The sequence below is a fragment of the Mugil cephalus genome, chromosome 1 (genome assembly GCF_022458985.1).
Source record: "Mugil cephalus isolate CIBA_MC_2020 chromosome 1, CIBA_Mcephalus_1.1, whole genome shotgun sequence".
Lineage (NCBI taxonomy): Eukaryota > Metazoa > Chordata > Actinopteri > Mugiliformes > Mugilidae > Mugil > Mugil cephalus.
Genome location: NC_061770.1, coordinates 25,571,324 through 25,585,901, shown reverse-complemented (window position 1 = coordinate 25,585,901; position 14,578 = coordinate 25,571,324). Strand labels below are relative to the sequence as shown.

Below are 14,578 nucleotides of genomic sequence, written 5' to 3'. Positions count from 1 at the left end.
CTGGTATCAGAAATATCGATATTTCAGCATCGACAAAAGTATTGACAAATCTGGCAAAATGTACTAAACAATAATAGACAATTGTGCACCTATTTGGGATACAGTTTTCTGTCTTAACAATCATTTCAATAAGTAAGGACGTCTCTTTAAGTTTAGTGTTTTATTTGGTTCTGTATAATAACCATCTTTAATTTGAACATAGCTTCTAAGTTTGGGTTTAGACTTCAGCTACTGTATGTGTTCTATATTAAACTCGGCCTAGTGCTGTTTATAACTATACATTTGTAGCTATTTATAGCTACGCACCGTCATGCAAATCCTGCACCGTTAGCTTCTCTTCTGCTAATGTTGCAAAGTGCTTCTGGATTTCACCCGGGGACTGAATAGACTTTCGGCCAATTGCGGGGAACCTGACAGAGTCGTTGTGTAATATGCAGCCTTGTGATTGGCTCAGCAGCGATAGGGGCGGGGCCTATTGTGTACAGGAAGCTTAGATTGACAGGTCTAGTGTGGCGCTCTGTCTGTGCCTTTATTAAAATATGTTGAATTCATGTCAATGTGCATCTACAGAAATTTAAACCTGCAGACGTTGACCTCCTGTTGAAGACCTAGGACTTAGACTTTATTGTACAGCACAGAACAAGATACACGACAACACACACGAGAGACGCACAAACTGTCAAAACTGTGTTAAACATTTAGCTGAGTCAATGCTCTGAGCCATCACATGAGGCCTTTAGTTGAAGGAAGTTACGTCAGGACTTTTCCAAAGAGAGATGTTCTTCACCTCGGCAGTGCTCTGTATCTAGTGGTGTGTTCTGTTTAGCACAGGGAATAACGTCACACCTGAGTTACCCGCGTTCTAGTTGGAAAACAAGATGGCCGCCTCCATGAAAACACTCGCCTTGTTTGAATATAACTCAGATATTTACATTTTTTGAGTGCAGAGTCCAAATTAAAGTTTTTTTTGTTTTGTTTCTTTTTAAATCTTGACATTGTTACTATAATGTTAAACTAAATTTAAGTTTTATTTAAGTTACACAAACTTTAAATGAACAGATAACTGGAACCAACCCATGATTTTTTTACTAAAATCTGAAATCTACGAGACCACTTGAGGCAGAAATGTATAAAAAAAATACTCAAAAAGTTTAATTGTTTTGCCACAATGGCGTTTGTCTCTGTTTTGCTTTTACCAGGCTGTTATTTTTAGCCGTTGTTAGCGTAACGTGTGCTTGTAGTTCCCGTATAACACATGAAAAACTTAAATTACACAGTAACAGCCTTTCAACACATGCATGTAGAAAAATACTGTCTGTACGACTGATTTAATGCAACAAAAACTAATCAGAAGAGCGAATAAACGGATTATTACAGGAGCTTCTAATTAATGTTCACATATGGGGCGGCCATCTTGGAAACTCAGCCAAGGGTTAGTGAGGATTCTACGACTTTATGAGTAGAAAATCCAACTTCTGATTCACCCTGAGGCTGAAGTGTGTGTTTGGTGGTGATGTCCTGTTAGATTTGGTGTGAGGATTAGTCTGAATTTGGCAGATGTGGCTTCCTCCAAATCTCCTCCTCCTTCCATATTAAACAAAACAAGTGTTTGGACGTAAACGCGTATAAGCAGCGTCTGTAAAAAGCGCTGCAGGCAGAGTCCGGCGTATTTGTTGTGTTTCTTAACTCACTGACCTCTCACACAGAAAGGATGCCGTTACATTTGGGACATATGCGCAGACCTTCTGTGTGTGTGTGTGTGTGTGTGTGTGTGTGTGTGTGTGTGTGTGTGTGTGTGTGTGTGTGTGTGTGTGTGTCCTGCTACACACGGCCACATGTGTTTACCGTACTTGAACGCACCCTCAGTTCACGTGACCGGCTCTGGGAGCTGACATTGCGACCGGCCCTTCTGCTCAACCTTGGACCAGGCCGGCGTGTTGGCTGGGAGGGCAGGTCGCAGAGGTCACCGAGGGTAAATAAGGGAATGCAGAGATGACACAGAGTTCACGCGGGTCTTTTTCAGCCACACACGTCGACTCGGTCGACGTCCAGTAGCTGCCGCGGTGCAGCTTTTTACGTCGGCCCGTCCTCGCTTTGCTTTCATTGTGCGGGGTTTGAGTTGAGGGTGACATGTGGAGCTGGTTCCAGGAAGCCCTGAGCTCGTAAACACTCTCATCCCACCTATCTCCTATCTGTTCTCTCTCTCTCTCTCTGCCTCGAGGGAGCGGGAGTTGTGAGTGTTTCTGTTTTTCCCGAGGATTTCAGGAGCCGTACGCAGCTTCATAACAAGTACATACATGTACACACAAACACACACACCCACAATGCCGGCTTTGTCGGCCGCGCTGTCATCTGCAGACACGCATGATGAGGGACGAGGCCGTGTAATGTAATGTGGTATCTGCTTGTGCAAACAAAGGTGTTGTGCTCTGGCTGTGATTGAGGATCATCATTCACAAAAGTGTTTTTTTCCTCCATTCTTTGTTTTTTTTTTTTTGCTAATCTTCTTCAGTTCATGTCCATCAGACTTGTTGTTCAGCTCCCCCTAGTGAGCTCAGAGTAGACCCAGCATGTAGGAACCAGGTGAGGCCTGTTGAGGAGAGATAACGGAATTGTTTAATTAGCTTAGCCTCATTAGCTCTGATAAACACGACGTCAGTTTTTCACCTGCATGGACGGAAGTAAACCTTCAGAATGTTTGTCAAAAGTTTGTCTGGATTTAAATGATGCAAACTGGTCAACACCTGGAATTAGATTCAACATCTGAGCACACAGAGCATCAGACCCCAGGACACTGGTTCATTAGGAGAATTATGACACTTTGTTTTATATCGGTTCATTTATTTCTTAGTCTTAGTTGTATTTAAATTATTTAAACTAATAATAATAATAATAATAATAATAATAATGTCTGTTTTCATTCTTTAAGATAAAACCTGAACCACGCCCATCCACAGTGTTGCCACTTGAAAAAGTAATCTGATTACTGATTACTACTTTAAAAAGTAACTTTTGAATTGAATAAAAATGCTGGTCTCCTCTTAGGAGCCTCATCCTGTTTGATTTTAAAGTTCTCATGAGGTCAGTGATAAACACGTCGGTCGGTGTTTGTCTTTGTCTGAAGCTATTTTAACGTTTAATCGTTTGTATTAGATTCATTTTACTTTTAATGTATTTGTTGTTGTTTGTTGTTACCTCATCGATGTCAGTGAGACTAACCTGGTAAAACAAAGGTTAAACAGAAAAAACAATAAATAAAAAGTAGTTACTGATTAGTTGATTTTATAAGTAACTCAGCTAAATTAAAAGTGTCTTTATTAGTTACATGTTCCTGCAGTATTTCCTCATTCCTCAACTTTCCCGACCAACTTCTTCTACTTCCTCTAACTCACTGGTTTTCTTCCAAAGTCTTTACGTTCAGACTTCTAAGTTGTTTGTGTTTGTGTCGTATGTGTGTGATGTTACACCTGAGTCACTCTAGTAACTTCAATCTGATGACTGGTTACGTGCTGGACATAAGTGGTCATATTATAGTGGCGTGTTTCATTCTGGTTTCATGACGTCTGCAGCTCGTCTCCAGTAAGAAGAAAGAGACGAGAGCACATAACACCGGCGCTTTCCTCTCTCCATTAGGTGCAGGATTGAGTTAACGTTCTGGATGATTGTTGCACATCTGCACACAAGACACTTTATAGACACTTTAAAACATCTGTATATGTCAAGCCTGTACATTAATGCTCTATATTTCAGGTAAATAGGACTGTAGATCGGTCTGTTTATTATCTTGTTACTCTTACTGCCTCATTCTTAGTCTGTTTTTTTAAGATCATTTTATTTGATTTTATTTGTGACTCTTATTCTTATGCCTGTGTCTGGTTCATGTGTGTTCTTTCTTATCTTGAGACTCTTTGGCAAAACAATAAAATGATCTAGAATCTTTAAGATTCTTTTATTTGTTTTTAAATCTGTGTACGTGCATCGTCCCTCCACAGCCCTTCGTAAAACACGAGGGGATCGAGCACTTTGCCTCCTTCTGTCGAATTTTAAGACCCACCTTCTTACCCGAACCTTTGACCTTCTATTTGTGTTTATTTTACTGTTTTTATTGTTGGCCTTTTTAAACGTGCTGTATGAATAAAAGTGACGCTGACACTGTCGCTCTTCTTACAGGACGGTAAAGATGCAGAGCAGTATTTCCCACTCACCGCCAACCATAGCTGTTGGGACTGGGTGAGGAGGAGAGGACACGAGAGTAAAAGGCGAGGAGGAAAGTGGAGAGAAAGAAGGATTTTGACAAACAGGTAGTCAAATGAGTTATTATTATTCAGTCCAGTGTTGACACAAACCTGCTAAGAGCCAGTATCAGAGCCGGTATCAGAGCCTTCTCTTGTCTCTCTGCAGGTTTTGGCTCCCCTCCATGTTTCTGCTGGATCTCTGGTCCTTCCCGTGAGCTGTCACTCGTCCTCTTTTCCGACAGTTCAACCCGCGTCGAGCCTGCGAGGCCGGGGAGCCACGAGTGAGTTTTCATGGCAGCGGCACTCTAGGGCTGCCATGGCAGCTGCTGCCGCCGATGCCTCACACCGTATTACCGCACTGACGCCGGAGGAAGAGGGACGACGGACCGCCGCCAAGCTGTTTGGGAGCGCCGCCCCGCTTCGAGAGCGAGAGAGGGGGAAAGAGAAAGAGAGGGAGAGGGAGGAGGAAGGAGGAGAAGAGGTAGGAAAAGTGAGCGGGAACGAGTGTTTGGTGTGCGGGGCCCTGTTCGCCTCACAGGAGAAGCTCCGGCTCCACGCCTTGAGTCACACGGGAGAGAAACCCTTCCACTGCTCGCAGCCACACTGCCCCAAGGCCTTCAGCTCCAAATACAAACTCTTCAGGTACCGACTATTAACCAGCTCACATCCTTCTAACTAGACACACTACAGGCCAAACGTTTAGATGCAACTCAGTGTCTTTTTTAAAAAGCAGCACGAGTCCTGTTTATTCTGGGATGTGTTTACTCCATGATTTTATTGCTATGAAACATTTTCCTGAATAAATGTCAGCAAAAGAAAAGAAGGGCTTAGTGCAAGACTTCAGTGCAAAAGTAAAAAAATAAATAAATAAATCACAGTTTGCATTATTCACGTTAACTCTTTGTCTTCAGAGAGTCTGCGTATAAATATCTCTTGTGGAACAAATGTCTCGTACATGTCATGATGAAAAAGTCAAATACCTGATAATTACAGTAAAAGTCTTTTAAAAAATAAATAAATCGTGTTTATTTTGATGCAAACCAATGAAACTATGATCTTTCATGTACAAAGTTGATCTTGCTTCCAGACCTTTGGCCTGTAGTGTTCATGCATGCCGTCTTTAGTTTTCTCAAACTCCCCGAAGACTCACTTCTGCCTTTACTGAACCCTCTGGAGATCAGAGTATAATTTGACCACTTTTGGTTTTACCTTTATATTTCATCTTTTTTGGTTTCATGCTTTTCAGCACAACCTCACCTGTGTCATATTACAGTTATCTTCTCGTTTTGGACCTAAAACCAGACTAAAACCATGAAATCCGAGTTAACGAACTATTTTTATAACTTAGAATGAAAATCTAAAGTGTAAATTTCAAAAGCTTATGAACACATTTAACAAAGAACAAAGCTACTTATAACTATTTACATTAAAATGCAGGAAATGCATCACACATTTTTGTACAACTATTTACAAAACTACCATTGACGCATCATCTCCTGATTAGTTGATAGGATGCATTTTTCCACCAATTTTTTCTTTCCTGCATTTGAATCTTACTAGCGATCTCTGCTTGCTAGTGTTTTCTTTTTCATCACCAATATTCAGGAAAAAGTTTGGCGTAAATCATCTATAATAAGCCCAGTTTTAATTGTCCTGTCAACACAATTGAGTTTTCTATAAAGTTGAAACGAAGACTCAGTGACTCTGCGTCTTGTTACTGCGTCGTCTTAAATTGGTCATGTGATTTGAACATTTGGTGTAAACATGAAAAAGTAGCGACTTAAATGAATCTAACCAGGTCTTTAAAGCAAATATAAAGCACTATTTTCTTCTCAATCTGAACTATGTCATCTGTAGTCGGACCCAGATCAGTTATGGCCCTGCTGATCTTTTCCAACCCATATTTGAACAACTCTTATCACATCGTCTGTTGTGCGCACAGAAAGAATAAAAGAATATATTTATTACAACCAAAGGAAAAAAAAATGATCTTAATATTTTCCTACACAAGCGATTATAAAAGATTTATACCTCCACTTTCAACCCTGCAGTTTGGGCCAGTCTGTTCCTACCTGATACCAAAGAACTCACAGCTTAAAATCTTTTGTGCTGAGATTCTCAGATTAAACGGAAACATTATTTTTGTGCATTTATTTATTCAATACAACCAATCATTTGTTCATATCTGTGAGTGTGTTCATATCTTGTTTCCAGTATCTGCTGTGAGCTCCTTTTGCAGTAAAGAAATCATCTAAACATTTCCGGTAACTGCTGAACAGTGGTCTGCAGCGGCTTGGATGAATTTTGGCACATTCCTTAGAACAGACCCACTTCAGTTCTCAGATGATGAGCTACAACAACTCTTTTTCTGAGCACCTAAGAAAGTTCCTTTGTCTGTTGCCATCATACACTTCTACAAACATGTGAGACGAATCCTTGATTTTCTCAAAGCTAAACGAGTAACTGAACAACACCTGAGTCACTTATTGGAATTTGGCCTAATTTGGCCTTGAAATAAAGTCCTAGAGGTGCAGCTCACAGGTTTCTATGTGTATATAGGCTAATTGATGTTTTGCAAGAGAGGTGACAGAGACCATGACTTCATGAATAGTCTATGTACGGCATCACCAAGTATGCATTCGTCACTTTTGACTACACAACTTCTTCTAAGTCCCCCTTTACCTTTCCTTATTTTCTGGTCTTTGCAGGCATATGGCCACACACTCTCCACAGAAGACCCATCAGTGCTCATTCTGTGAGAAAATGTTTCATCGCAAAGACCACCTGAAGAACCACCTACAGACCCATGACCCCAACAAGGAGGCCTTCAAGTGTGAGGAGTGTGGGAAGCACTACAACACCAAGCTGGGATACAAGCGGCATGTGGCCATGCACTCCGCCACCGCGGGCGACCTGACCTGCAAAGTGTGCATGCAGAGCTACGAGAGCACGCCTGTTCTCCTGGAGCACCTCAAGAGCCACTCGGGGAAATCCTCGGGCGGCACCAAGGAGAAGAAACATCCGTGCGACCACTGCGACCGTCGCTTCTACACGCGGAAGGATGTGAGACGGCACATGGTGGTGCACACGGGCCGAAAGGACTTTTTATGCCAGTACTGTGCCCAGCGCTTCGGCAGGAAAGACCATCTGACGCGACACGTGAAGAAGAGCCACTCGCAGGAGCTGCTGAAGATCAAGACGGAGCCTCCGGATATGCTGGGTCTTCTGGCGACGGGGTCTCCGCCGTGCTCTGTGAAGGAGGAGCTCAGCCCCATGATGTGCAGCATGGGGCCCAACAAAGACCCCATGATGGGCAAGCCGTTCCCCACTGGGGCCCCTTTTCCGATGGGCATGTACAACCCCCACCATCTCCAGGCCATGTCTAATTCCGGAGTGGGTCACCCGCACCCATCCCTGATGCCCAGTTCCTTGTCCGCAGCTATGGGCATGGGCTGTCACATGGAACCCCCTGCATCTCTTCACCCACACTCCCACCACCACCACCACCACCACCACCACCATCACCACCATTCCCCTCCACTGCCCCCACACCACCAGCCTCCGGCTCCCCAGCAGCAGCACCAGCCCCAGCCAGCGCCCAAATACCAGCTGGGATCTACCTCATACCTGCTGGACAAGCCCTTGAAAGTGGAGATGGAGAGCTTCCTCATGGATCTGCAGAGCGGCTTGCCGGGCCCAGTTCCCTCCGCGGAGCCCCACGCTGCTGCCCCGTCGCCGAAGGACGGACTGGAGCCCACCTCGGGTCTGACGGATGAGCTTTGCGGGGATCCCCTCCTGTCCAAGAGCCCCGTGGTGATCGCTGAGTCTCTGTGTGCTGCTAACATGGACTTCTCCCACCTGCTGGGGTTCCTGCCCCTCAACCTGCCTCCGTACAGCGCCCCCATGAGCACGGGCGGGCTGGTCATGGGCTACACCTCATCCGCGACCTCTTCCTCTTCTTCCTCATCCTCCTCATCTCTGCAAGCCGCCGAGCCCCACATCGCAGGAGTTGCCGCGGCAGCAGCTGCAGTCGCCACAGCACCTCTTACCTCTTTGCAACCGCAACCTCAGGAGCAGCAGAGCTCCGGCGGGGGTCTGGGCCTCGGACCCCTGCACCCCCTCCCACCAGTGTTCAGTTCCAGCCTTAGCACCACCACACTGCCTCGCTTCCACCAGGCCTTCCAGTGAGTTTGCCAGCCCCACTGCCCAGCAAGGATTGGCCCTCGGCACCAGCCCCCCAAGCTCAGCGGGGATGTCGCCGGGCTGCGGTCTGTACATGGGTCTGATCAAAAAGTTAGAGTATTACACAAAAAAAGAACACTTAGAAGCCTTAAATGAAAGTGCACACGAAAGCTTTTGATTGAACCCTAAAAAGAAAGTTGAAACCCCTTTAAGCAAAAAAAAAAAAAAAACAAGGAAAAGGTGAGAAAAGAAGTTGAAGCAGCGTTTTATTTGGGCTTTTTTTTCCTCCTTACTCCTTTATCTTATAGCTATAACAATGTATTAACCCATGTTTTATTTTTAAATTTTCCATTTACCTTTTACCCCCCCTCCCCTCCCCCCCACCCCTCTTTCATCCCTTATCTAGTAATATAGACGGCAGGATCAGTAGGCCAAAAGGCGCGGTACTGCTTACTTTCTAAAGTAATAATGTAAAAATTGAAAAAAACGGAAAAAAAAGTCAAAGATATTTTTTTTTTTTTTTTTTTTTTTTTTTTTAGTGACGATTATCTGTCTTGTTGTGACCCAGAAAAACATATAGTTTGAAGTGGTTATTTTGTTTTAATTTTTCTTTTTCCAAATGTTAGAACATGGTAGGGAATGTGTCTCATCTTGAGTTTCAGCCTAAACTGTCACGATTACAGGAGCGAAACCAATATCCTCAAAAAGTTGCTCTTCAAACAAACAACGATATATTAAAAAATATATATATATATAGAGAGAGAGAGAGAGAGAGTCCTTTAGCTGGCAATCATACACAGTTTTAAGGAAAGGCAAAGAAATAGAAAGTGTTTTTCACGCTGGCTCTTTTAAAAAAAAAAACATAGCTGTTCCTCAAGAGAAGCACTTTTCTTTTATTTTTTTATACTAAATTAGCAGAAGGCACTTCACCTTTTGTTTCGTGACTTCTAGAGGTTCTCACAAAATAAATAAATAAATAGTTTCCACAATAAAAAACTGCGGCTGTTTCTTAGCTGCACGACACATCCCTGAAAATAATTCTGGAGTGTGATACCAACAACAACAACAACAACAACAACAAAAAGATGCATCATGCATCATCATGATCCCAATGAACCCTGACATATGTGAATGGCAGAAAAAAAAAAAATAAGAAATACAGTGACAGATGAGGAAGATGTGTTAAGGAATGTTATTGCAGTGTACGAAATATCTCAAAAAAATGAATATTATTATAATTGCTTTCTATCTCAGTAAGGAGTATTTTTTTAGGTAGCCTTATTAAAACTAATTGATGATGTTTTTTGATGTCTGGCAGGTTTACATTTGTGTGTATCTTGCATTTTTATTTTTATTTTTTTCTTGAGCAAACTAAATGGATGAAGTATTAGCTTTCTCCCCCGCCCCCCCCTCTCAGCTTTCCAACCTTTCACCTTCTTACACGTGTACTTGAGTTAGTGTAGAGGAGTCAGAACTGTGGATGGGAAATATGTTTAGAGGAATCAGTTAGGACATGAACTAGGTAGATTGTGTCATTGGGATGCTGACATGGGTGGCCCATGAATCATGATTGTAGGTGTAGGATACATATATATATATATATATAAACCCTGAGCTGGGCTGAAATCCCATCTGATTTCTGTCTACGCTCGGTGGTTTTTGGATGTTTTAACCATTCACCACCAGCCTTTAAGAACCTGAGCCCAAAGTTAACCTAAGCCTCAAAGTCAAATAGGTGCTCCTTACCTTAAAGGGTCACTTTGGTTCATTTAAACCTGGAGTATTTCCCGTTAATTAATGCGGCCGTTTAGGTCCAAAAACGAACTGAAATTAAAGCAGCTGGACTCGTAGAGATTCAGAAATAGTGCGATTGTCCTGCAGGATTTTTCAGCTTTGTTACAAACGTAACGTTAAATGAAAGACAAAGCACCACCTGCACATCCATGGGTGCACGGTGGTTTGTTTCTGCACTGAGCAGTGTTGCCAGATGGAAATGACAAAGTATCGCACCAGAATCTAAAAAGTTTTCATATTTTGAGGAAATTATACCCGATTTGACGTTGCTCCGGACCATTTACTGCTACAGTAAAACATAACCTGGACCATATAGCATAGCTTATAATGCAGTTTGATCTTTTAAGTAAACTTACAGCACTGTTTGCGTTTGCTAATAGCCACGCATTGAAGGGGTGAATTTATCGTACATTATGAGATTTTTGGAATTATTTATCGTACAAATACGATAATTATTGTAGGTCTGGCAACGCCGACACAGAACTAAAAGGATTACGTGAATTCACCCAATGCACAGGCACATTTGAACCTGGTTTCACTCCACTATTAAGAAGGGGTTTTTTTTGCGCTCTTACTCTTTAATTGAGTTCCTCTTCTGTGAACGCCAGTAAATAAAAGACTTAAGCCCCATTCACACGGGATTAGTTTTACCTGAGGACGTCCTGTCATTCAGATATTAATCCCCACGTCTGTGTTTCATGTGGCGCGTTCACACGGGATAAACAAACTCGTTGTTTTACTCAAAATCACGTTCCATTAGTTGTGGCTCTACTACTTTCCATCAGGATTAAGATCACAGAATAGGGCTTTAAGTAGAGTTTATGCTTTGGTGGGACTAGATGCCGTAACCTACGTACGTTAATTATTCTACCAGAACCTTGAAATTATCAATATGTTATCAAACGTAACCTACGTACGTAGCCTGCGCCTGTGCGAGCCATTTATTTTAGAAATTTCTGTTTTTTGAGCTGTAACTCTCCGTAAAGTCTGGTCTCTCGATATCTCATAATCCTCTTAAATCCTCGTAACTTTGAGGAAGATGGACTTCAAATGAACTGGTCACATGACCTTCTGCCCCAGTTCACAACGTTCACAATCGACCCAAAACATGACTTTTATCGCGATATTTTACCATATCGATAGTTTTCCCACCCTTAATCATTGCTATGGTCTCATGGTGATAATCTGGTTTAGGTCTAGCCTGATGTTTCCAGACATAATTCTTAGCAGAATATGAGTCTTGTAACGCTCCAATGGGATTTAATTATGGGCGTGTTTCAATCAATAGTGAAAAAAATACGTTTGCATGCAACTGGATTGAGTTTTCCTGGAGAGATGCAGCAGCAGAATCTGAACAGTTCACAGCGGCAACTTGCGTAACTTCAGCCACGTTAATGAGAAATACACCAGGTTGAAATAAACCCAAGGGATCCTTTTATTGGTTTGTCTGTGAACAAATCAGTTCATGCTCATCACACATTTTACTCCGGTCATAGAAGAAGATCCACCCACCCACCGAGTACAAACCAAGAAATAAAAGAGAAAAAAAAAAAACAGGAAAAACATAGCACATAAAAATGAAAACGAAAAAATAAAACACATATTGCTGCTTTTAGCTACGGTTGTTGGAGAATGACAACTGTAGACCACTAGAACATTTCAGTTTTGTTTTTCTTTTATCTTTTCTTTCTTTTTTTTTTGCAAGATGGACAGCGAGCTGAAAAAAACATGCACAAACTGAACCAACAAAGTGTTCATCATCCCATCCCTTCCCCTCTTTCTGTACGCCTCCTCCTCCTCCTCCTCCTCCTCCTCCTCCTCCTCCTCGTCCTCCTCTTTCAGCTGCTTCGTAGAGTCAAAGGAAAAGGGTCTGAAATCGCGGCGATATCCCGACAAACGCAGTCGCACAATCCCCCGGTCTTTGACATTCAAAGCGAAAGGGGGGCGACGCGTGACCGACTGCACGACTCAGGGTATCGCTCATGGTCATATATTTGTTCGTTTTTTTTTTTTTTTTTCTCGTTTGTTGTCATATGATATATTATTTTCTGTTTGTTTAAAAAAAAAAAAAAACAGGACCTCAAAAAAAAAAAGAAAAAAAAACAACACAACACATCACCTCATTTTTATTTGTTTTTGTTTTTCTTACAAAAAACCTCGGGAGAAGAAACTACAATTTTGCACAATTGCTTTTTTTTTTTGTTACGAGTGTTATGAGAATTTGTTCATACTGTAGGATGAGAGACCCCGATGATGAGCAGCTGTGCTTTTTTTTTGTTGTTTTTTTTGAAAGGAAAAAATATATAAGATAAAAACCGCGCTTGGTCCTTTCAGACTGTTTTCCCTTCATCGCTAAAGAAAAGTTATAATCCAAACTTTTATCTAATTTGAAGCTTATTTTATACTTATTAGTCTCCCCCCTGGAAATGGTTGTCATTTTGATGATGACTTTTTGTAAAATGATCAAATTTTTAAAATGAATTTGATCCTAAAAACATTCGCTGTTAGCACCTTCCTGAGAATCTCTATATTTTAAAAATAAAAGAAAAAGGCAAGATTTACATTTAAAATAATTAAAAAAAAGAAAAAAGAAGTACTTCTTAAGAAAAACCCTCTTGGCTTAAGCCAAATTTGTAGCAATCAAATTGAGCATTTATATTTTTGTAACAAATATTCATTTTGTCCTAAAGAACAAAAAAAAAGATTAATAATAATGATTTTTAAAAAATGAAAGTAAAGGAAAAGCTTTTGAATGCATGAAGTTTGTCCTCCCTGGGTTTCTGTGAGCTAATCTGAATTCTAGCACTTTCAACCTTTAAAAAAAAAGAGAGTATTTTTTTTCTTTTAATATTTCAGCTTATATGTTCATATGTTTTTAATTTTGTATTGATCCTGTATATGTATGTGCCATTAGTTTTATGTGTAGACTTTATCAACCTTTGTGTATTTCTCTTCTCCAAAAGAATAACAGTATTTTTGATATACTTTTCACTAATATCCCTTTACATAAAAAAAGAAAAACCCTGCCCCTCTTTTCCTTTCAAAGTTTCCTCTTTTTTTTTTTTTGTTTTATTTCTTTGAGGAGGGATAATCAGCATTGCCTTCTCTCTTTTTCTCTCTCATTAATTTATCTAATCAAACTCTACAGCCAAGCTCTCGAAGGGAATAGAAACAACAACATTATCTGTTTTTCCGAGGCGGCGGTGACAAACAAGACCGTTGTCAAAGCCACAGATCAACCACTGGAAGCTGCTTGCGACAGAGACACATCTGCAGGGGCCATTTTTAGATCAAGTAACTGAACAGAAACAGAAAAAAAAAAAAAAAAAGAAGTCCGGGGCGACCCCAAAATAATATAGCACTTAGAGCTTCGAGCCACGGACGCTGAGCTGGTTATACCCCGCTGCAAAAAGTAAGAACCGACTATCACAACTTTAACCTCCTGAGACCCGGCGTCCTCATACGGGGACATTCAGATTCAGATTCTGGACAGCTTTCATACGATTACAAAACACATATACGATAGGAACAGATAAAAGTACAATAAAAAAGCAGAATGGAGCAAGAATAAACAGATAAAACTGAACTAAAGCAACTAAAAAAGCCCAGATTAAAGATTATTTAGAATCTAGTACAATGTATATTGTCATTATACGTTGTACAGATTGGAGAGTTTCTCCTTTTCAGTGCAAAAAAACACAAGTATATATATAAAATAGTGCGAAGAAGGTATTATTTACAAAGATTTACATATTTAAAATTCTAAAAACATATTGAAAATATACAAAATTATAAAATATTGTTTTTCTACAGCAGCAGTAGTAAAAGTGTAAACATGTAATACACAAGGTTTTTAGAAAAGGTCTGTTATTGTACATCCTGTATAATGACTTTTAGGTATTTTCCCAAACACCTAAAGATCTTAATCTCATTTTAAAGAAATTCCAACTTCCAACTTGTGTTTGGTCTTTTGGCATTTTTAAATTCTCCGTGGTGTTTGGGATCAGTAGGAACTAAGACGTACAAAACGTATCATCTTGTAACAGGAAGTAGAAAAAATTATGTCCACATATGTGGACACTGGGATTATTCCATTATTTATGTTATAAAGAAGTCATCCAATGTGTGACAAAATATGAAACAATGAAGTCCCAACGTCCTCAAACGAGTACTTGCTAATTAGCAAAAATTGCTAACATTAATAAGCATAAATGAATAAGTTTTAACCTCTTCCACTAGATGGCAGACTAAAACGGGTTTAAATGAAGCAGAATCAGCTGCAATAAAAGCTAAAACTTAACTTTCTCGAGAGCTGAAATGATGGAGCGGCTGAGAAGCATCTCTGCGTGAGAGTAGTGCGATCGTAG

At 40.9% G+C, this 14,578-nt stretch overlaps 1 protein-coding gene across 1 annotated transcript in view; it reads left to right on the top strand.

The window, feature by feature from the left end:
- The window catches only part of plagl2 (pleiomorphic adenoma gene-like 2), a 52,193-nt gene extending 38,260 nt beyond the window's left edge, over window positions 1-13,933 (top strand). Inside the window, exons 2-4 of the mRNA XM_047595067.1 lie at window positions 4,171-4,301; window positions 4,402-4,877; window positions 6,944-13,933. Coding sequence (XP_047451023.1) covers window positions 4,552-4,877; window positions 6,944-8,423 — 1,806 coding nt within the window. The 5' untranslated portion in view covers window positions 4,171-4,301; window positions 4,402-4,551 and the 3' untranslated portion in view covers window positions 8,424-13,933. The remainder of the gene's footprint in view (window positions 1-4,170; window positions 4,302-4,401; window positions 4,878-6,943) is intronic.
- The last annotated feature ends 645 nt before the right edge of the window (window positions 13,934-14,578 follow it).